At 33.2% G+C, this 22,120-nt stretch overlaps 1 protein-coding gene across 1 annotated transcript; it reads right to left on the reverse strand.

The window, feature by feature from the left end:
* Positions 1-15,506: 15,506 nt before the first annotated feature.
* LOC145636938 (protein FAR1-RELATED SEQUENCE 5-like) lies at positions 15,507-17,662 on the reverse strand. The gene is made up of 3 exons (XM_081688470.1): positions 17,143-17,662; positions 16,918-17,067; positions 15,507-16,573 (listed from the first exon to the last, which is right to left on the reverse strand). Exons 1-3 carry the CDS (start codon positions 17,660-17,662, stop codon positions 15,507-15,509), a joined length of 1,737 nt encoding a protein of 578 aa, XP_081544596.1.
* Between the last annotated feature and the right edge of the window lie 4,458 nt (positions 17,663-22,120).

Raw genomic sequence — 22,120 nt, forward strand, 5'->3', positions numbered from 1 at the left:
ACTGGATGGTGCATGCTAGCGCACCATGGCTGGCAAGCCATGCTAGAATGTGCGTGGTAGTCGCAGCAAGCTAGCAGCGATGTGCGCATGGTGCGCTAGCCAGCAGCACATGCCGCAACATGATAGCAGAAGGCCAGCATGCATGGCGCTACGGACGACCAGCCATACACAACAACAACATAGCGTGCATGGTTGATATGTCCATTTTATATAGTATTTTACCCCCGTCCCTTGGTCATAATTAGTAGTGTTTTTGGCTCTTTAGGGCCACTTTTATTACTAATATGTGTTTTCTAGTGTTTTCGTAGTTTTGGTTGAGTTTTGCAGGGAATTGCACCTTTGGAGCATTTTCCCGGGATTTTTATGAAGCAACTACGAGCATTGGAGGAACACGACCATTTTTGGAGCCCAAGGCCGGCTAGAGCCATCGAGCAGGTGACTAAGGGCTCGGTGATTTGGATCACGAGACATTTGGACCATGTATTCGAGACCCGAGAGGAAATATGGATTGGGCCGAGAAATCTAGCCCAATCGAAGTCCAAGCCTCGAAGGAGAAGACCGGGCCCGATCGGGCAATCATAGACCCGATCGGGCGGATGTATGCAAGGGCAAGATGCGCAGCAAGCCAAGGCGCGCCCGATCGTGCGAGGCTTAGCACGATCGGGCGGTGCTGCTGAGAAGAGTGTGCTAGCAAAAAGGCGCGCCCGATCGGGCGGCCTCTAACCCGATCGGGCGCGTGTTTCTGGAAGAACTCTTTTGACGAGCAATTAGTTTCTAATTAGGAGTGGTTTGAGTTAGCTTTTAAGTACGTTTTGGAAGACAATTAATTTCACTTATCTTCTCTCTTAGACTTTCTCTCTCTACTTAGTTTTCTCTCTCTTAAACTCTTTCTAAACTTTTGTTCTTAATTCTTTTCATTAATTCCAGATTATTTTGGTAACGATTTCTCTTCCTTTAATCTTGTTTATTTTATTCCTTTCATCATGATTTATTTTATTGCTTTGATTAGTTTAATTTTTAATATGTGTGAGTAGTTTAATTTCTAGGGTTTATGGGGATCCATAAATAATATGAAGGGGTAATTATTGTTGTTCATTATCAATGCTAGATTAATTTCCTATTGATTGGATTAATGCTCTGTGACTAGATTAGGCCTATCTTTTATGCATGAGTTTGACAATATTGATTCAAGAATCGAGAGATGAGAATTAATGTTTAGGTCTAGTTCAATAGGCAAGTTAATTTATAAATGGTTAAGTCAAGATTCGAGAGATGAGATTTAATATCGATAAATTAATTGTGTGATTGTAATAAGTAGCGAGAGCCCTTTACAATCTGGTTAATTGATGCGTTGATGATTGACTATTATTGATTATTGTTGTTGCGTGATGATTTCTTATTAGATTGTTTTAATGTTTTACAATTGCGGCTTGTAAAAGTATAGCAATATTAAATTGATGAATCGAGCAGATGTTAGTTTGATATTAAAGGCTATTTTCAATAAGAACTTAGATCTAGTAAATTGCGAGAGCCTGTTAGGTCTATGTTGATTAATAAATTGCGAGAGCCTGTTAATCACGTTATTTATGCAATGTCAATGATTGATTACTATGTTTTACTCTAAAGTATTATTTATTGGTGAACCTGTGCCCTAGATCCTTTCGTATATTGTTTTCTTCCCATTCTCAACCTTAGTAGTCTAGTCCCTTACTTAATTATAAATATTGGTTACTTAAATAATTTAGATTATAATATTTAATTAGAAGTAAAAAGACTTGTTTCCCTGTGGAGATCGACCCTACTTCCCTATCTACTGTAGTTAGTGATTTAGGTAATTATTTTTTATTAGGGGATACGACTTTACCCTGTCAATGGTGCTGCGCCTAGCCACACAAAAGTGCAGGCAAGTCGTACACCTAGCGCCAGCTGGGCTACTTGGGGTGCTTTGTCTTGGCCTGCCATCTGGCAACAACCTATTGGGGAAAGTGTGAGTGCATGGGAAGTTTATGGGGAAGCCTTGGGGATCTAGTTTAGGTCCCCCCTTCCCTTATGGCCCTTACCTAACCCCTCCTCTCAGTATGCCACTTGTTGATATAGTTGTTTGCTATTTTCTTTTGTTTTTGATTTATAAATAAAAGGAGAAAATTTGTTTTTATCAACTCTCCCACATTGATGGGAGAGTGGATTTCTCACTTAAGTTTCCCTATAAGTATCTCACTTGGGAATTGGGAAAACTCACTTGAATAAGAGCTCAATTAGGCATCTCCACTTGAGAGAAAATCTATAAGCTCATTAATTACTCGAGTAGTCTTTTTGGTCGGACTTAGCTAACCTCCAAGTAGTAGACCGGTCTGGTCGAGTTGTGGGTGGACTTGGTTGGAGGTCCTTTACATTCGTGAGGCTCGACTTTTCTCAAATAAGAGCTCCATCCGATTGAGCAAAGCACGCTAAAAGGGTAGTTTAGTCTTTTCTATATTCTTGTTATTTATGCAGTTTGTTACTTTGTTATATTAATTGTGAGTTTGTTCTTGGGCTCGGGTTTTATTTCTACAGTGAGTCAGGCTCATCGAAACCCAACAGTTACGGCATGGAGAGAGAGGTGTGGTGGTGGGGCACAAAACCTGAACCCATAAACACCACCAGCAACCCACGAACACCACCAACAACCCACGAACACCAGCAGCAACCCACGAGCATCAACCAACAAACAACAGTAGCAACCCGAACCTAGATTAAGCAAAAAAACAGAGAGAAAAGGGAGTAAAGGAGTGGTGGTGGTGGTGGTGGAGTGTCGGAGTTTGAGAGTGGAAATGGAGTGAATTGGGAGGGAACGAAAAATGAAACAGTGAGTACGTGAGAATGAAGGAGGGAGTGCAAAAAATTTCAAGGGTTTGGGTTTAATTGCTGAGCGCGGATTTTTTTTTTTTTAAATGGATGCGTTTGAACCGCTTCCATTTCATTTATGGAAGCAGTTCAACCCAAATTGTTTCCCTTTTCATTTCTATTGTGTTTTTTTTTGTTGTTGGTTTTTGGAAGCGAAATTGAATCATTGCTTCCCATTTAGAGCTTCCCAATTACTTTTTTCTACTAGTGCATTGACTACCTTAGTGACCGTCGGTCCTTTAGGAGGTTGTTGGGATTGTTGAGACTGCTCAAGCGATGCCTCTTTATTGTTCGATTTGCCTTTTCCCATTAGCTCTTTCATATGGCCTTTCTTCAAGAGGAAGGCTACTTCTTTTCTTAGGGAATTGCAATCTTCAGTACGATGACCATGATCGCTATAATAGTCGCACCACTTGGATTTATCGTTGCTCTCGTCCAGCTTGTCCCTCTTTTGGGCCAACGGGCAACATTAACTAAGAATTGCAATGCATTCAACACGCCCCCAATGTCAACACATAATCCGTACTCAACAATGTCGAGGGTATCCGTCGGCATCTTGCTTTTGGGGCCTATCGACATAACTTTGTGCATTGTTAGTGTTAACAACGTTATCGACATTGCTTACCTGACCTGGCCTGTCATAAGGTCTATGATGCTAATTTTACTTGTTATTGGATCGTCTGTCGATTCTGTCACTGCTAGGAGCGGGCGAGGGCTTGACGCCTCTTATGATAGTTAGATCACCCTCCAGTCGCATCTGAGTTAGGGCACGAGTCCTGACTTCCTCGAAGGTCGTACAAGAATATTTGGTCAATTCTTTGTAAAGCTCCGATTTGTCTAACATTCCTCTTTTGAAGGCTTTAATGGCTGTTTGGATGTTGTATCCTTTGATGCCGATCATCTCCTTATTGAATCTGCTGAAGTACGACTTGATGGACTCGCCATTTGCTTGGGCGATGCGATAGAGAGGTCGCTTGTCTACTTTTCAACTGCTATTAAACCTATTACACAAAGTTTAAAAAATAGTAATGGAGCCACATTTAATATCACACATCCATTGAAGGGCAGGCCATATAAAGGTAGCTCTAAAAGATTTGTAGAGGACTAGCTCGAGCACCTTGCGGGAGATGGAATAGTTTCACATCCTTTGGTTGTAATGATTGACATGCTCCAACGAACTGGTGCTTCTATCACTAAGCGATCATGGAGGAGGGATGTTAAGCCTTCTTGGGATATCTTCCATAGCTATTCACTCCACAAAGGGCAACGCCACAAAACCATCAAGGTCTTCCGTCATGGTTGAGACTGGCGCACCGGGCAACCTTTTCAGTAGATAGAGTAGCTTGGTGTTCTGAGCTTCGATATTGTTCAGTCTTTAAGCCGTCGGATCTGCTTTGTCGTCACCCCCCTATTAGATCGGTGCGCTGGACATATTCTTCTTCTCCATCACCGCCTGAATAATCTTTGGAGTCCAGGTCCATCATAGCAGGGATGTCATTGGTGTACGACTCTTTCCTAAGGTTGTCGACGGTATTCTGGCTTTTCTATGCAAGTTGTGTGTTCTCCGCTTTCTAATGTGCGAGCTCCTCTTGAGTCTTACGGATCTCTTCCATGGGCTGATCGATGGTCATTTTTCCTTCTAAAGAACCCACATGAGAGCCGATTGACCTTTGTTAATTAAAGGTTTTTTGGGATTTTTGAGTGGAAATCTAGTTGTCGGCTCCACGATGGGTGCCAAATTGTTTATGCCAAATTTTGCCTAAGGGCGACCTAAGGCTGGGACGTTCGACGACTAAAGAATTCACTATGGAAAACAAATAAACTTAAAGAAAAAAGCTATAAGATAAGGTGTTTTGATGACGTAGAAAACCTTAATGTGGGAAAAACTACAGGTGGGTGCAAGACCACATTTTCACTGTGAATATATTTTAGTATACTAAGTATGAGAGTTCTTAAATGAGAGTAGAGAGAGTAGGAATGATCATGATAGTGAGTATAGGTGCTACCCTAATTATAATGTTAGATAAGAGGCCTAACCTTAGCTAATAATCATATTAGAAGCAACTAACCACTTCCCTAAACTGTAGGATGGTCGTTGCTTGGACTGATTCTTAAGCTTATCTTCTCGTTAAAGACCTTTCTGGATAGATTTCAAATATACTAGGTTAATTATGTTGCTGGGAAATAGTTGCATTACTATCATGGGCCTTGGTCAATCCACTTCTTTCGCTGAATCGGTTAATAGCTCGTTCGTCATCCCTTACCGTCGTGCGTCAGGACGTGCTTGAAAATTGACCATAACAATAACCATTAACAATTTGAAGCAAATATTCCAACAGGATCAAATGTTACAGAATACAATTAAGTGACGACTACTACTAGATCAAAACAAGAATAAAATGAAGAGCAATACTCAAATTCTCATGTTACTGCTTTTGTACAAGGAGCAAAAATTGAACACAAAAATTAAAATAAATATTAAAAGGAAAAATTAATTAGACAACTTACTTAGGGGAATTCTACAGTGGTCATCTTCAAATATGACCATAGCTATGCTTCAATTTTATTGGTTAACATCTCTTTCATTAAATTGTTGGTCAAACTTACCTTTTCTTATTTTTCTATTTTTATTTCTTTTCTATTTTCTGAAAAATACTTTTTCCTTTTTCGAAATTCTATTTTATATTTCAGAAATTATTTTTCAAAAATCAGCTTTAATTAAATCCGAAAATTAAATTAAATTAAAAAATAAAAAATCAAAAAATATGTTCTTCATTGTTCTTAGTGTTCTTCGTTGTTCTTCGTGTTCTTCATTCTTATTCATTTCCTATGGATGAATTTAACCTCTTCTTAATAATCTTTGAACCACAGGGTTACTTTCGCATCGATTATCATCAAAAATAGGGCCTGATCCAAACATCACACTCGATATTACAAGTTATTAGAATTCCGAGTTTTATTGGCAACGGTATTGGTGAAAAATACTTGAATAATTAGTTTTTATTGGATAAAATCTTTCCATTGATGCGAAATATCCGATTTGATGCAATCGAATTCAATAGTTTTACGTTTTTCAAGAATCTGGGTTCGACATGAAATTCTAAGAAGAAACCGATAACATTTTTTTTTGTGAAACCTGTTTGATCCAAAAAATACGCTTATGTTAATCTAACTTTTGTTTGTGAATACGTAACTAACACAAATAGATATTGGACATTACCTGTATGAAACATCTCTAAAATAAATGGGTTACGACCATACGTAACATTGGACATTACTAATGAATAGAATTGAATGTCATTTAAATGGTACGTATTTTACGCTGAACCTAGCCAAATTATCTAAATGAATCTTACATAATATTCGAATAACAGATTACGATCTCAATATGTTTTAACTAAAGAAATTTTAGTCAAATATTAGGAAATACCTATAATGTGCGGGGATCTCATCAATATCCTTTCCTAAAATATCATCTTTTGAATTTTGAAAAAATTATCTTTCAAATTTTAAGAATCTTTTTAAATATTATCATTAGGTTTTTTTCACTGAATCATTCTGGCATACTATTCAACCGAATTTGTTTCAGAACTTGCATAATTAAAATTACCTTTGGAACTCAAATCATGGTTAAGAAAGCAGAAGTAAGTATTTTCTAAATTGATTTGAATTTTTTGAACAATTTTTCATTTATGAATGTGTTTAAAAGTTTTTATGTTTTGAATGTAGTAATTTAGAATATTAATTTCATCTATATAGGTTTTATGTTGTAATTTTTTGAACAAACTATACAATTTTGTAGCAAATATGCAATCCTCTATTAATGAATAAAAATTGGATATAGGGTTTATGTTGTAAACAATTTAATTCTTATATAATGGTAAAACCCCATCTTTAAATCACTCATGATCTATTCTTTTTCATTGTAGAAAAGTAGTGCAATGGAGAAAGATATTCACTCCAAATTATCAAAAATTGAGTTAAAATTGGATAAACTCATAGCCGAAGTTGCTACTATATCACAGAGTATATCAAAGGTTCCAGAATCAACTGATTGTAAGAGTGACAAAGAAGGCGATACCGTCGGTAAAACTCCGTATCGAAATCGTTCTTATTCTCCTTTCTTAAGCCCTGATGGTGAAATGATGGTTAGCTCACGTGTCTCCACCACTAAACGGAAGCTAGATGTGAATGGCACCGGCGAAGTAGTTGAGGTCGAAGAAAAACACTTTGCAGGATTCGATGTTGATTCCTTCGACGTTAGAAATATTCGCTTCACTGAGCCACAATTTCCCTCAGGTCTGGAAACACTCAAGGACCTTATTGAGGATGAAGAAATAATGAAGGACAAAAAAAAAACAGAGACAGTGAAAAGCCCTGACATCAAAGTGAAAACTCCAAAGTCAAAAACAATAACAACGACTGATAACGTTGAATCAGAATCAAACTCGGAGAAGAGGCCGCTTAGGAGGCCAAGGCAAAGACATTTGAGTCAAATTATAGATAGCACTGTGATTTTGGAAGAGGTAAATAATTGGTTATCTTGCAATATAATGTTTGTTATTACATATATAATCTTCAAAGATTACTGTGTATAAACTTTTGCTCCCCCCATTTACTGTCACAGGTACCGTCATCATCATCAAAGCCAAAAAGGAAAAGAAAAGTAATGCAAAAGCAAAAGGTGCAAAGGTAATTTTACAGTGGTATTTACACGCAACTAAATTTGTGTACTGGCTACAAACCAATAACAAACAATATTATGTATTAATACTTTCTACTAGGTATTCACTAATTATGTTAAATGTAATTACATAATAAGTTGTTACTAATATCATAGCCCTTTTTAAATCATGTACTATAGCAACCTCTTCATTCAAAAGCAATAACACGCTCGGCGGAGAATGAAAACCAAACTATCTCTGAAATGGTAAGGAAATTACCAAAACCTTACTTATTTGACCAATTTTGTGGTGCGAGTTACAACGTTTAACAATAGTATCTGTAGGCAAAATCAACAAATTCAAGGAGGCTTAAGAAATGCACGTCTAAAGAAATCGCTGAGGAGGTTATATGTTATTAATTTGATAACTTTATTTGGCAAAGACATATAAAATAATTTGATATTACCTATATGAAATGTATATATAGTTATATGTGTGCTAAAGTCTTTTGCATAATCCTCAGGGACAAAAAACTGCGATCGAAGTACATAACGGTGATGATAATGGGGGAGTGTGTCCGTTACAGGAAGAGTGTTTACAACAACCATTATATCTTAATTATGTGTCACAGCTATCACCCTTGGAGAAACAGATATGTATACAGGTTGAGAAAGCGGAAGAATTTGATGAATTCTATTGTAAAAAAGATCACTCGCTTATTAGGTTGTCTGTTGGTGAATCTTGGTGTTTGTATCCAGATATGTGGTTAAGTAATCAGGTATACTACTATTCAATATTCCTCATTGACTTTGTTTTGGGGAACATGATACTTACTTATTTTCAATTGCAGCTCATAAATGTCTATCTGTATGATATCCTAATGGGGTTAAATGACAAATCTAAGCTCATTTTGCCAGCATCATTCCAGGTACTGCCTAAGATTAACGTAGGACATTTCAAGTACATAGTGTTTATTTTTCACTGTTGATATGATTTCGGATTATATATGTTGCTTGTAGACTTTAGTACTGAAGTCAGATCCACGATGCGAACATTACATAACTCCATCCATTCTCGGTTACTGTTCCAAAATTTATGAAGCTTTTTTAAAGCTTGTGGATCTCAACAAGATTGAACAGGTTGGAGATATTTGAGATATGCAATCTAAGTTCTGTACAACCTAAAATTGTAATGTCTTTGATGCTATGACTGTTCCAAATGTTTTTGGTCATCAGATATTCATACCCGTTACAGAATCTTTTGTGAATCATTGGTTCCTATTGGTATATCATGTCTCTATCAGAAAGGTATACATTGTTGATTCGCTAGAGATCACTGACAAACGAAACCGTCTTGCTATGGATATGGTAACTATTTGACTTTATAGTTTATTAATATGGTAACTATCACTAACAGAAGATAACAGATTCCTATTCTGAAATTGATTGTGTTTCTGAATTTGTGATTAGATTAACTTTGCTGATATTACAATGCGGAGAAATCCCTTGGGTCGATTTTTCAAAAACTCCAAAAGTATTGTGTTTGAAGTTTTAGATAATTAGAAACAATCGAATGGGTATATCTAACATCTTTCCATTTACCTAAGTGTTTTCATTATTTTCCTTCTTTAGCTAATTTAAACTTTTTGTTATTCAGTCATGATTGTGGAATGTATGTTTTGAAATATATCGAGTGTGGTGATATTAGGGCCATGAAGGAAATTACCTACACGGTATGGATGAAACTTTATTACTTGTTAAACATAACATTTACTATTATCGCAAATTATATAAATCTCTTTAATTTATTTTATTTATTATTTTTTTTTTTTTGGATTTGACCAGACAACTGACATGCGTGTTGAACGATTAAAGTGCTTGGCAAGGCTTCTTCTTAGCAAGCACAATATTGAAAGTAACATCGAGAGGTTGATTGGTAATTCTTCCGTCTGAATATGAAAAACTATAGCAGACACTGTTCAGTCTATGATTATGTTTTCAAGTCTTTACTAATATTCATATTGTAACTTCTACTTTGACAAGTTATTAAATAATGATTCAAGTCTTCACCACTATGTATGGGTAGAGCACTAATACTCTAATAAAATTATAGTTTATATTATGACTGGAAATATACTGTAACAATATTACACAATACATTTTATATTTTCTATAATGAATAATGACTTTTTTAAAATGTTCGTGTATTGGAAATTTCATACTCTACTTTTAGTCATTACATTGATTAGATACCATTTCTCTTAAAAAAAATACAAGTTCACAGCATGAGGAAAAAATTGTTATTAGGTTATGTCATTATGTACTGACAAGCAATACATAAGATAATTTCTATTATAAACATTGACTTTATAATTTAAAAACAATTTTGGATTAAAAAGAATATCTATATAGTATTAAAGTTAGAGGAAAAAAAGTTTATGTTCGGTTATTGAATAGGTCACAAAATTCAATGTTGGTTATTGATATGTCCTACTTTAGATTTAGGAATTACATTATATAAAATATACGATATAATATCCTTTCTAATAAAAAAAAATGCAAGTTGGCAACAGAAGGTACAAACTCAACGTAGGTAATGTCCTGTTGCAATTATGTGCAAATCATAATATTATTAATTTTCAAAATTATAGTAACTATCGTTAAATAAAAAAATTCAATGTTAGTTTGTTTGAATTGACCTACTTTACCTTTATGCATTGCATTATCGAAAATATACAATAAAATATTCTTTTTGAAAAATAAAAAGTACAGTTCAGGGAGGGAAAAAGGTATAAATTGTTAATAGGTAAGGTCCTGCTCTAATTATAGGTAATACATAATCAATTTTCTATTTTGAATATATGACTTTTTCTAAATTAAAAACAAGTGAATATTTAATTAATTTATCTATATTGTGACAAACGTTAAAGAAAAAATTCTACGCTTGTGTATTGGAATTATCCTAATTTAATTTTAGGCATTGCATTGTCCAAAATATACAATAATATATCCTTCCGTAGAACAAAAATAACAAGTTCAAAGATTAATAACACTATTTTATTATACATTGGTAATGTCTTGTTTCAATTATGTGCAAATCATAATATAATTACTTTTCTAAATTATATAGCTATTGTTAAATAAAGAAATTCAATGTTAGTTTGTGGGAATTGACCTAATTTACCTTTATGGATTGTATTATCGAAAATATACAATAAAATATCCTTTTCAAAAATAAAAAGTACAGTTCAGGGAAAAAGGTATAAATTTTTAATAGGTAACGTCCTGCTCTAATTATAGGTAATACATAATCAATTTTCTATTTTGAATATATGACTTTTCTAAATTAAAAACAAGTGAATATTTAGTTTTTTAATTTAAAAAAGTTATGTTAAAACGAGTATTTGACATAATTATTTTTTCCAAATTAGTATTTTAAAAACAATTTAAAGCATTTAACACCTTCATACATACATAAATAACATATAGAATTACATAAACTGAGATAAAGCATACCTTGTCCATATTAATTTACAGAAGACATAAAAAAAAAATAAAAAAAAACGAAAGAAAATAAAGTTGTCCATACAATACACCAGACAAAAGATAATATGTAATATCCTTACTGGCAAAATGATAAAGCCAAACTGAAAAAAACAGGGGTAACATCAGCATCTTCACTAATCAGCAACATCAGCATCTTCACTGCCACCTTCCACCACACTTTTTCCTTCTTCATTGGTGGCTTTCTTCTCAGAGTTAGTAGGCTCATTTGAAACTTCAGGTGGAACTTCATCTTTCTCAAGTGCATTGTCCTCGGCTTTGTCAACCTCGAGGCTCTCAATTTCCTTTTCAGGTACTTCTTCTGCTGGAACTTCAATTGATGATGTTACCCGGGAAATGACATATTCAATGCTCGTCTGATTTATTACATCTCCTTCCCCCATCAGTACAACATCAGGGAGTTTCCCTTTTTCTTCACTGTCATCCTTCTTCCCCTTCTGTTTTTTCCCCTCGGTTTCCCCAGTGTTTTTTCCTTCACACTCTTTGATTTTTTTTTTGTTTGTTTTTCATCAACTTCATCCCCAACTCCACTGTCTTCATACAATGTCCTCTTTCTCACCTTCCTTCTTGTTTCAGGCACTGTTTTTTGAACTTCTTTAACATTTTTATTTGTCCTTCCTTTCGACACAGTCTTCTTCTCTTTTTCAGCCTCCTCTTCAACCTCGTCATCTTCACTTTCTTCATCTGCCTCCTTCACGACCTTCTTCCCCTTGCCCTTTTTTTTTTGTTGCTCTTCTTCCTCACTCTCATCATCAACTGCCTCCTTAATGGCCTTCTTCCCCTTTCCTTTTTTTTTTGATTTTTTTTCTTCCTCACTTTCATCATCATCATCTGCAAAATCATCCGCACCGGTATCCTCCTCATCTTCATAATCACTTTCACTTTCACTTTCTGCATTTTTTCCTTTCCCCCTCCCTTTCTTTTTCAACTTCTTTTCATCAACAGGTTCTTCTCTTGCCTCGTGCAAATCTGCTATATAACTCCCCAACAACCTCCACATTTGATTCGTGGCTGAACCCCATCTATCAATCTTATCCTAAATTAAGTGAAACCCCTTCTCGACAATCTCTTGAAATTGTGGTGGAACCTTTCCAACAATTTCTGCTTTGTCCCTGTCGATCACCCCCATTAACTGCATTGCACACAAAAATTAGTGTACAATATAAACAAACATAATATAAACAAACATGTTATAAACAAAGATATTAGAACTTACTTTATTTGTCTTGTAGCCATCCTTCAAACCGCTGATTAAGTCATGCAGTTTCTTCATGTTTGCATCACTCCAATCCCTAATCCGAGGTAAATCATACTTCCAAATGTTATAAAGTTACAAAATATTTCCTGCATCAAGAATAACAATCACACTTTGATTTGGGGTTTACACAAGAGATCTATTGAAATTCATTACATATGTAATCACCAAAACTTACTTATGGCAATACATGATATCAGACAGTACATGCTATACTAGGATTTTTAAATAATAATGTTACTGGTAATCATTTAAGTCAGAAAGTGGCATTACCTAACGCTGTGAATACAGGACATTCAAAATTTATTTACTTTGGTAATCATCAACTACAACATAGGTGTGTACACAACAAATATTTCACATAGTGCACCAGTAATCCTCAAAACAAATTTAAATTGTGTTACTGGTAATCAAATAAATGTATCATTTGTCATTACCTAAAACATAATTTACATTACTCTAAAGGTTAATATTTACTCTGGAAACAACAGCTACAACATAAGTGTAAACAATGAATATTTTATGCAGGGCATAGGTAATACCTATATATATATAATATGTAAATACAATTTATACATATATTATATGGAATAGTGCGCTTTACAGCAAAATAATCTTTAAGTAACCAACATATTTATCATTTGTCATTACCTAACATATAAAATACAAGCCAATATACCTATATTTACTATTATAATCTTTGACTATAACATTTGACATAACCTAACTACACATTTGGTGCGAAACAGAACAAGAACAATTTGATATATTTTTTTTAATTTGAAAAAAATATGATAAAGATAAATGTTAACAATTAAAAGTAGCTTACCATCAAGAGCAAGGAACACCCTCCCAAATGTGTAGGTTTCTCCTCGGCCTTGAATTCAGATATAGCATCAACCAAACTATCAAGCACAAACTTTGCGAAATTCCAATGCTTTATACAATCAAGTTCGACAACAAGATGAAGCCATCCCATTTTTGGCTTTTCCTCAATGCTTGGGCATATTAGTGCAGTCATGACAAAAACCACAAACATACGTTCAAATTGTGGATCGTCATACGCAATTTTCCTTAATTCGGATGCCATGCCTTGGACTTTCAGTTCTGTAAAACTCAAAAGCTTTTCATCAATGGCATTCACATCGGCTAACTCCGCACTATCAATATCAAAGCCATGATCTTTAAAACCCAACAGGTACTCAACATGGGTGTCTGTGATCTGTATTTTATCCCCATAAACCCCTAATGTTCTTGTTGACGGATCAAAGTGGTCTATAACCCACTTGCACATAGTCTTTCTCGTTGTCTTAGTGATGTAGTGCAACAGAAACCCAAAACCCATAGCCTCTATTTTATCTTTTTTCTCTCTTGGAAATCCTTTTACTAATGACACAAATGCTTCTAGTTGACACAATGGATTCCAAGGTACCTACATACATATAATTTTAACTTCGAAATTTTAACTTTGAAATTAATGAACATTATAAAAATAACAACATTAAACCAAAAGTATATAAATTTATACCGTCGTTGTTGTTGTTGAACCTCGTTTGGGGAATGGCCTCAAGGTTTTTTCTGCAGGTGCAGATGGTTCTGACTTCTTTTTCCTTGTAGACATGTTTGCCTTAACTAATGTTCCACAAACAAATTTTTCACATAATCATTCACTAACATCTAATTAGCATACAAACAGAGTGATGAACTGCACAATTAAGTATCATATCACAATTACGAAAATCAATTTCATACTTATAGTTGTCAAAATAACCAATTGCATGTAAATTTAAATCTTCACAAACGCAATTTTAACCAATTGTGATTATAATTTTACAAAAAAAAATTAAAAAATAAATACGGAGTACGAAATAAATAAAACAGATCAACCCCTAAAAAAAAATCCAAAAGAATCAATAATTAAACTAGTTTGCAAATTATATATAAACATAAAAATAGAACAACCCCACAAAAAAACCCAAATGGAATGATAATAAAAAATCCTAGAACCCAATTAACAGGCGGTAATTAAATTCGTTCTACAAAAAAACAAAGTTGTTATATGTTAAATTACTCTAGTTTTCAAAATGTGTAGTAAAAAAAAATTAAAAAAAAAATTTCAAAAACAAAAATTATAGACACAAAATAAACAAATTTCCATCAAAATGTATACAAAAATTAGAGTAAAATTAGTCACTGTCACTCACAATGTAAACGAGTGTAGTTCCTTAGTTATTATTGATGTCGCAATCGCTGCCTTCTTCACCGAGTTTAGACTTGTAGTGTGAAGTTGTGTGTTTTTTTAGAGGGAATTCTAGAGAGAGAAAGATATTAATGGAGAGAGATATATTAGAATGAATAGTAACCGACATATTTACTTGATTAAAGGTAAAAAAGTGACGGTTGAAATTGATTTTGTTTTAAATTTTTTTTTTTATTTGGCAACTACATGCACGAAAAAACCGGAATACCCTTTTATGTATTTGTGCACTTCAATATTTTTTGTTATTTGTTTTTTTAATTAATTAATTTATTTTTTTTTGGGTAAAGATTTAGTTGTAATTCTAGTTTTTTGGAAATATTACCAACAAATAAAGATTCTTTAATATTTTTATTTCAAATATACAGTAAGTACATTCAAGTAATCCATAATACTATTCCTTAAAAAATATTTTCACATAATACTATTTATTTATTTTTCTATAAATAATTTCATATTATACTTTATTTTATCTAACTCTGTGCTTTGTTAAAAAAGTGTTAAAAACAAAGGGAAAATTTACAGTGGAAGACATAGGTAATACAACACCCATATATATGTCATTACCAATATGATAAAAAAAAAAGTTGTAACAGTAATGCGATACTGAATTGATTAAGTAAAGATTGATGATAATGTAATAACATTTAAATCTTAATGTCAATGCCAAATGTGCTATATAAGGTATTCAAACAGTAAAATTATAAATAATAGCATCCAAAAGCAATTCCCAGTGTTATTACCAAAAAAAATAAAGCTCACAGTTTGCAATATCATATAATCTAATAGGTAAATACCTATTATAACTTCATTACATTAAACACCTCAACCACCTTTTCAAAAACTACAAAGTCTTAATTCAAAATTAAAACGAACTATGGCATCTAAAAATCCGTATTTGGGTCCCAATCGAAGATGGTGGGAAACTTTTCAAATGCACTGACTTCATAACAATCGGTCGCGTTTGCTGCATCGCCAGTATTGTATGTCCTTGGCATGAAGTTTTTCAATAGCTCAACGAAACCACCACTTTTGACCGGTGACGTTTTTGTTTTAGAAGTTGTTGCAGCTTTATGAACCACGTGAGTGATATCATGAACATCACGACCAATTTGAATGCCCTGGACTATATTATCATTCCCAGTGGTTTTGACTTCACTCTTTTTTGGTCTACCCCTTCCTTTTCCTTTATTAACCTTTTGGTCTTTTATGATGTCCTTTTCCTTGGGATTTATTTTCTCATTTTCAATTTCCAATAGCATTTTTGCTAACTTGTCTCTCACCCAAGTTGATCGATCATACGATGAAGAAACCATTCTACAAAGTTGTGCACTTAATCCAGTGAGGAATGCATAACGTCCATTTGTTGATGCCTGGTCGTTTCTCTTCTGAAAATCATGCTCCTTGTATGTATTCTGCAGATGCACCTTGGCTCTAATTGTCCACCTACGAAGAATACAACCGGATGGTATCTCAACCATTCCTTTGAACTTCATTACTGCAAACATATGTCGACATGGTAAACCAATGGAGTTGTACTTCATACAACAACAAACCATTTGTTGCAGTTTCTGGTTGTAACACACAACGTAATTGCAATCTTTGTTCATACAGTCGATTAACCAAAAAGTGGTTGGAGCCCCATCACGATGTCCTTTTTCTTCCTTAGTCTTGGTCATAATGTGTCCTGATTCAAAACTTAATTCCTTCAAAAACAAATTGTACACGTTTCTTGTGCAGGTTCGTGCTGCTTGTGTCTTAATTTCAGGCAAGACCCCAGTTATTACTGGAAATGTATGTGTTGAGATGTAATCATCTTTATCTTCTTCAAATCGTATATGCTCAAGGACTTGGTCATACAACTCCACAAAACAATACAACATTATTTTTGATGTTATAACCGTTTTCAATGTACTATTCATGGACTCACATATTTGGGTGCTTCTCATGCCTGCATACAAATGTGGATTAACCAATACTGTAATCAATAATATCACATATATATTCGATTACAATTAAATATTTGGAATACCACTTAGGTTTACTAAGGATTACCTATGCAACTAATGATCGGAAAATATTTAATGTAATGATCCATTACTGTACTATAGATTACATTAAACACAACAATTAATACTTATTTGCTTATTCAGATGAATTCATATAACCAAAGTGTTATTTGGGTGATATAGGTAATGAACAAACACTGATAAACATAATAAGCGCTATCAAATTTAAATATGTAATGATAGAATATGATATATGTAATTACATTAATATCTAAAATGTACTTACCTGCATAAAATTGTCCCACCATGAAAGCCTCCGCCCATTTTTCCTTATTACTGTACAGCTCTTGTGCCCACTTTTTATCTCTCACTGCATCGTATGCTTTCATTAAGTCTTCCCAAGCCTCTTCAAACTCAGCCGGTGTACGAGCACCGTCTACACATTTCATAAAACCACTACAAAACCGTTTGTTTGTGTGGCCCTTGATGTTGCGCATAAGATGCTACAGACATAACCTATGATGTGCATGTGGGAAAACCGCTTTAATAGCTAAAGCCATAGCCTTGTCCCCATCTGTGACAATGGTATATGGAGCAACATTGCCACCTGCCTCTTTTAATTGTTCTAACACCCATATGTATGTGTCAGTTGTTTCGTTTGCAATCAACGCAACACCTAAGGGTACAGTCTTCCTATGATGATTTACTCCAACAACAACAACGAATGGTTTCTGGTATGCGTTGACTTTGTAAGTTGTGTCAAACGCTATTACCTTCCCGAAAGCCTTGTAATCTGCTTGGCATATTCCATCACGCCAAAACATTTTGTCAATCCCATCGTGGACATCTCGTGTGTATCTAAGAAAAAAAGATGGGTCCGAGGCTGTTTTTCCAAGTAAATAAGCCAACACGGTTTCTGTATCTCCGTCCTTTATTTCTTCTCTTTTAAACTTCTCACAGGTGTTGTACAAGTCTTTCTTTAGGAATCCTACTTCCCGTATTCCCCCAGCACTCTGTGCCAAATTCCTCATTGTGATGGACGGTTTCACTCCAGAGTTCATTAAGGCTTTAATACGAATCTTATCACCATCGGTGACCTTTTGAAATACATCTGATTCATAGGAATCAGGTCATGGCCATTGTGCTCAGGTACAAAATCCTTCACGTACCATGAATCAGATCTGTGATCCCATTTGAAACTGATTGATGTGTTGCAACCACACTGTGTTACAGCCTTTTCCCTACGCTTCCTATCTGGTCTATTCAAATGTTTGTCTTCTCGAAACCCTTCCCTATTACACCAAAGCTTTTGTGAAGTTGGATGACCGTCAATTTTGCTTCTTGTTGTATGCTTACGACGGATTCCAAACCCTTTCACCTTAGCGTACATCCTATAGAATTGAATACACGTGCGGTGGCTTCTAAAGGACAGTTGTTTCATTTCTGATAAAGTAAAGTCTTCTAGCTTCTTCCCAAGTTTTTCCCAAACGTCAGGGTCTAGAAAATTTGAAGGAATCTCATCAGTGTCAGTGTCCGTGTCAACATCACTTTCAATTCCGTTGTCACTATCCTGTACCAAACGAAATATTTGGAAATGTAACTCTTTATATGTAATGTCCTATTTGAGATAATTATAATACCAATAAATTAGACAAGTTAGTACCTCTCTATCATCCTTAGTTTCCGCTTGATTTTTAAGCTTGTCATATGAGCAATGTCAAAAAAAAAAAAAAAAAACATTTAACAATAATAAATCATTAAACTCTATAAATTAATAAAAAATAATAATAATGTTTATATAAATTGAAATTGTTTAACAAATAAACATTGAAAAAATGTTACCAACCTCAGATTCAACACATTCAGTTTGTTCCAGATTATTAATTTGTCTATCTACCACTTCTTCTCCTCCGGACTCCATTTTTTTCGATTACAGAAAGCCCTTATGTGATAAAAAAAATATATTTATATTCTATGGTGGAATAAAGAATAAAATATTTAGATATTCTTTTTTTAAAGAATAATAATAATATATAGATACAATTTTAGTTTATTTTAAAAATATTGTTACCTAATCTTTCGTTTGATAAGTTATGGAATTAAAGATATGGAATTACACAGTTACCTTATTACTTTGAGTATGTCTCCTAATATATCACATTTTTTGGAAACCTTCTTAGTTTTGTTAACGTAAAATTAGGAAATTTCAGTACATAATCTCAATTTTTTAAAAAAAAAAAACTGTTTGTTAAGTCATGACTCTTTTTTTTTCGGATAACAAGAACTAACTACATTGATTAAATAAAAAGTTATTGTACTGAATATACGTTATTTACTAGACTACAATTTAGGGCTATGTATCTTATTGACATAGTAGTAATTGTCAGGTCAAGAAAAAATAATTAATACTCCGTAATAAATTAGATGAACTATGTGACATTGTAATTTAGGTAATAACACATAAAAATTTTGGTCATCACCAAAATTTATATATTTTGTTGTTTTAAAAAAAAAATAATTAATATATATTTTACAATTTTAGTTTATTTCAAAATGATTGTTACGAAATCTTTAGTTTGATAAGTCAAAGGATTAAAAATATGGAATCACATAGTTATCTTATTTATTCTGCGCATTACTCCTAATATATCACATTTTTTGGAAACCTTCTTAGTTTTGTTAACGTAAAATTAGGAAATTTTAGTACATAATCTCAAAAACATTTTTTTAAAAAAACTGTTTGTTAAGTCATGACTCTTTTTTCGGATAACAAGAACTAACTACATTGATTAAATAAAAACTTATTGTGCTGAATATACGTTATTTACTAGACTACAATTTAGGGCTATGTATCTTTTTGACATAATAGTAATTGTCAGGTCAAGAAAAAATAATTAATACTCCGTAATAAATTAGATGAGCTATGTGACATTGTAATTTAGGTAATAATACATAAAGATTTTGGTCATCACCAAAATTTATATATTATGTTTTTTTACCAAAAAAATAATTAATATATATTTTACAATTTTAGTTTATTTCAAAATGATTGTTACAAAATCTTTAGTTTGATAAGTCAAAGGATTAAAGATATGGAATCACATAGTTATCTTATTTATTCTGCGCATTACTCCTAATATATAGCATGTTATGGAACCTTATTAGCTTTGTTAACTTAAAATTAGGATATATCATTATAGAATCTCAAATTTTTGACTTTAAAAAAAATAACGGAAATAAAACTGTTTGATAAGTCATGAAACCTTATTTTTCGGATAATAAAAACTAACTACATTGATTACATAAAAAGTTAAAAGTTATTGCACTTAACATTCGATACTGAATAGACTTCAATTTAAGGTTATTTATATAGTTGACATAGTACTTTAGGTAATAACACATAAAATTTTTGGTCATAACCAATAATTCATTAAAAAAATTATTATTCATTAATAAAATTACATACACTTTGAAACCCTAAATAAATAGCACCAAAAAAGTTAAAGGTCACTAAGTTGTAAAAGAAAATTTAATCCTCCAACGTAAGATCAACAAAGTCAATGAATTTCGTTATCTTGGGGACTTTTTCAGGACGCTTGGTGAAGGATGTAGGTGTCCATGTTTCTTCATTTGAAACCAAATCATCAAGCGTTTCAGCAACCTCAAGAACACGCTTTCCGTTCTCATTCAATGGCATGTATTCGAACATAAAATGTTCTCTGTAGTAGGAATTGCGCTCAAGATAGAATATTTTTTTAAGAAACTCTGGCTGACCAACAACCAAACGCTAAGTTGGTGTTATACCACATTCGGCAATTAGTCTTTTCATAAATATTCTAAATTGAATGAAATCTTTGGCTTGGCTGACAGCATCACCAAGTATTCCTGGAGGAGGCCCACCAACCAGATTGTCATCGTATGGCAACCCGTTGTCCATACCATAGACATTAACTTCATCGGTAAAAACCATTTCAACTGTAGGTATTTGCCCACAAGCATGCAATGTATCCCTAACTTTTTTTTTTCCCCAATACTATAAAGTAAGTGGGAAATGAATAAACTAAAATGAATAATGTCAAACAAATGATCAAACACTGCATCAGGATTAGGTGCCATTTTAGAATAAACTGAAAAGATAAGGGTTTTTAAAAGACAAATTTAAACCCTGGAAAGAAATATTGAAAGAGAATTTGATTGCGAGATTATGAGGCTTTGCAGTGGTTAATTAGCTATGAATATATAGCATACAAATGGCGCCAAAAGGTACAAGTTTTCCCACCAAAATGTGTCACCATAATTGTAATATTTATTTCCCTCCAAATATGAACTAGTCATATATTACATTGATATGAAATTAAATAGAATAAATTGATTTACTAATAACCGAACTTCATAATTTATATTACACATACAGAATAAATTCTTGTTATAATTTTGTAAACAGTATTTTATATCTTAATTTACTCTTTATCTATTATTCATAGAAATCTGTTTATTTATGTTAAATATCTACTCTTTCTTTTTTTTTCCTTTATGTTTATATAAATAAAGCTCCTCTCATGGAGCAACCAATGTATTTGGTATTAATCTGTAATGTATTTGGTAATTCATGACATAATTTAAGCCGAAATACAGTTAATAACTCAAGACAATGTTGTAAATTTAAATAATTAATTACCTGAAACAAGATGAATAAGTAAAAACAATGGTGTATTCAATAGTTTTATGTAATGTCATACATCATTTTATGTTATAACCTATTTTGTTTGTTTCATTTTGTTGTGGGTTATCTGGTATATTTAATTAATTTTTTATCATTCATGTTTGTTTTAGTATTTTAAAATTATATAAAATTAAAAAATAAAACTATATCAAAGTTTCAAATTTGATTAGTAATGGTAGTATGAAATTTACTTTAATAAACAATTCTTTTTCTCTTTTTTTTATTTTCTACTTGATGTATTCCGTTTTAACTCAAATAAATCTAATATTGAATCACTTGATATATTGAATTAAATCGGTTTCACATTTTGGCGCCAAAAATGGTGTGAAAATCGATCATTTTAGCGCCATTTTTCTTATTTTATATACGTAGCTAAACCTCCAATTTAAAGCGTCACATTTACTCTCTCTCAATCTTTTACTCTTTTAGTGAATACCTCCAAGATTTCTCATTATCATTTCTTTTTTTTTTTTCCCAGAAATGCCTCCAAGTGCGGAAGCAGTCTTTGATCATGAGTTTGACCTATTTGAATCTAGGTTATTTATCACTCATTTACTTTATTGTATTGGGGAAAAAGAGATAAGTGACATATTGATTGCATGTGGGCAATTACCTACTGTTGAAATGATTTTTGCCGATGAAGTTACGGTGTATCGTATGGATAACGGAATGCCCTACGATGAAAACCCTGATGATGGGCCTCTTCCCGGAATATTGGGTGATGATGTAAGTCATGCAAAAGATTTAATCGAATTCCGCATATTTA

Source organism: Chenopodium album, chromosome 6, assembly GCF_948465745.1.
Source record: "Chenopodium album chromosome 6, dcCheAlbu1.1, whole genome shotgun sequence".
In the NCBI taxonomy this organism is placed as follows: domain Eukaryota; kingdom Viridiplantae; phylum Streptophyta; class Magnoliopsida; order Caryophyllales; family Amaranthaceae; genus Chenopodium; species Chenopodium album.

Bases quoted from the DNA above. Each gene is read 5' to 3' on its own strand.
- LOC145636938 (XM_081688470.1), bottom strand. From the start codon at position 17,662: ATGAGGAATTTGGCACAGAGTGCTGGGGGAATACGGGAAGTAGGATTC. The intron at 17,068-17,142 runs GTCTGTAGCATC...TGAAATGTGTAG, and splicing joins ACATGCACATCATAGGTTAT to ACGGTGCTCGTACACCGGCT. The intron at 16,574-16,917 runs GTAAGTACATTT...ATTTGTATGCAG, and splicing joins GGTGGGACAATTTTATGCAG to GCATGAGAAGCACCCAAATA.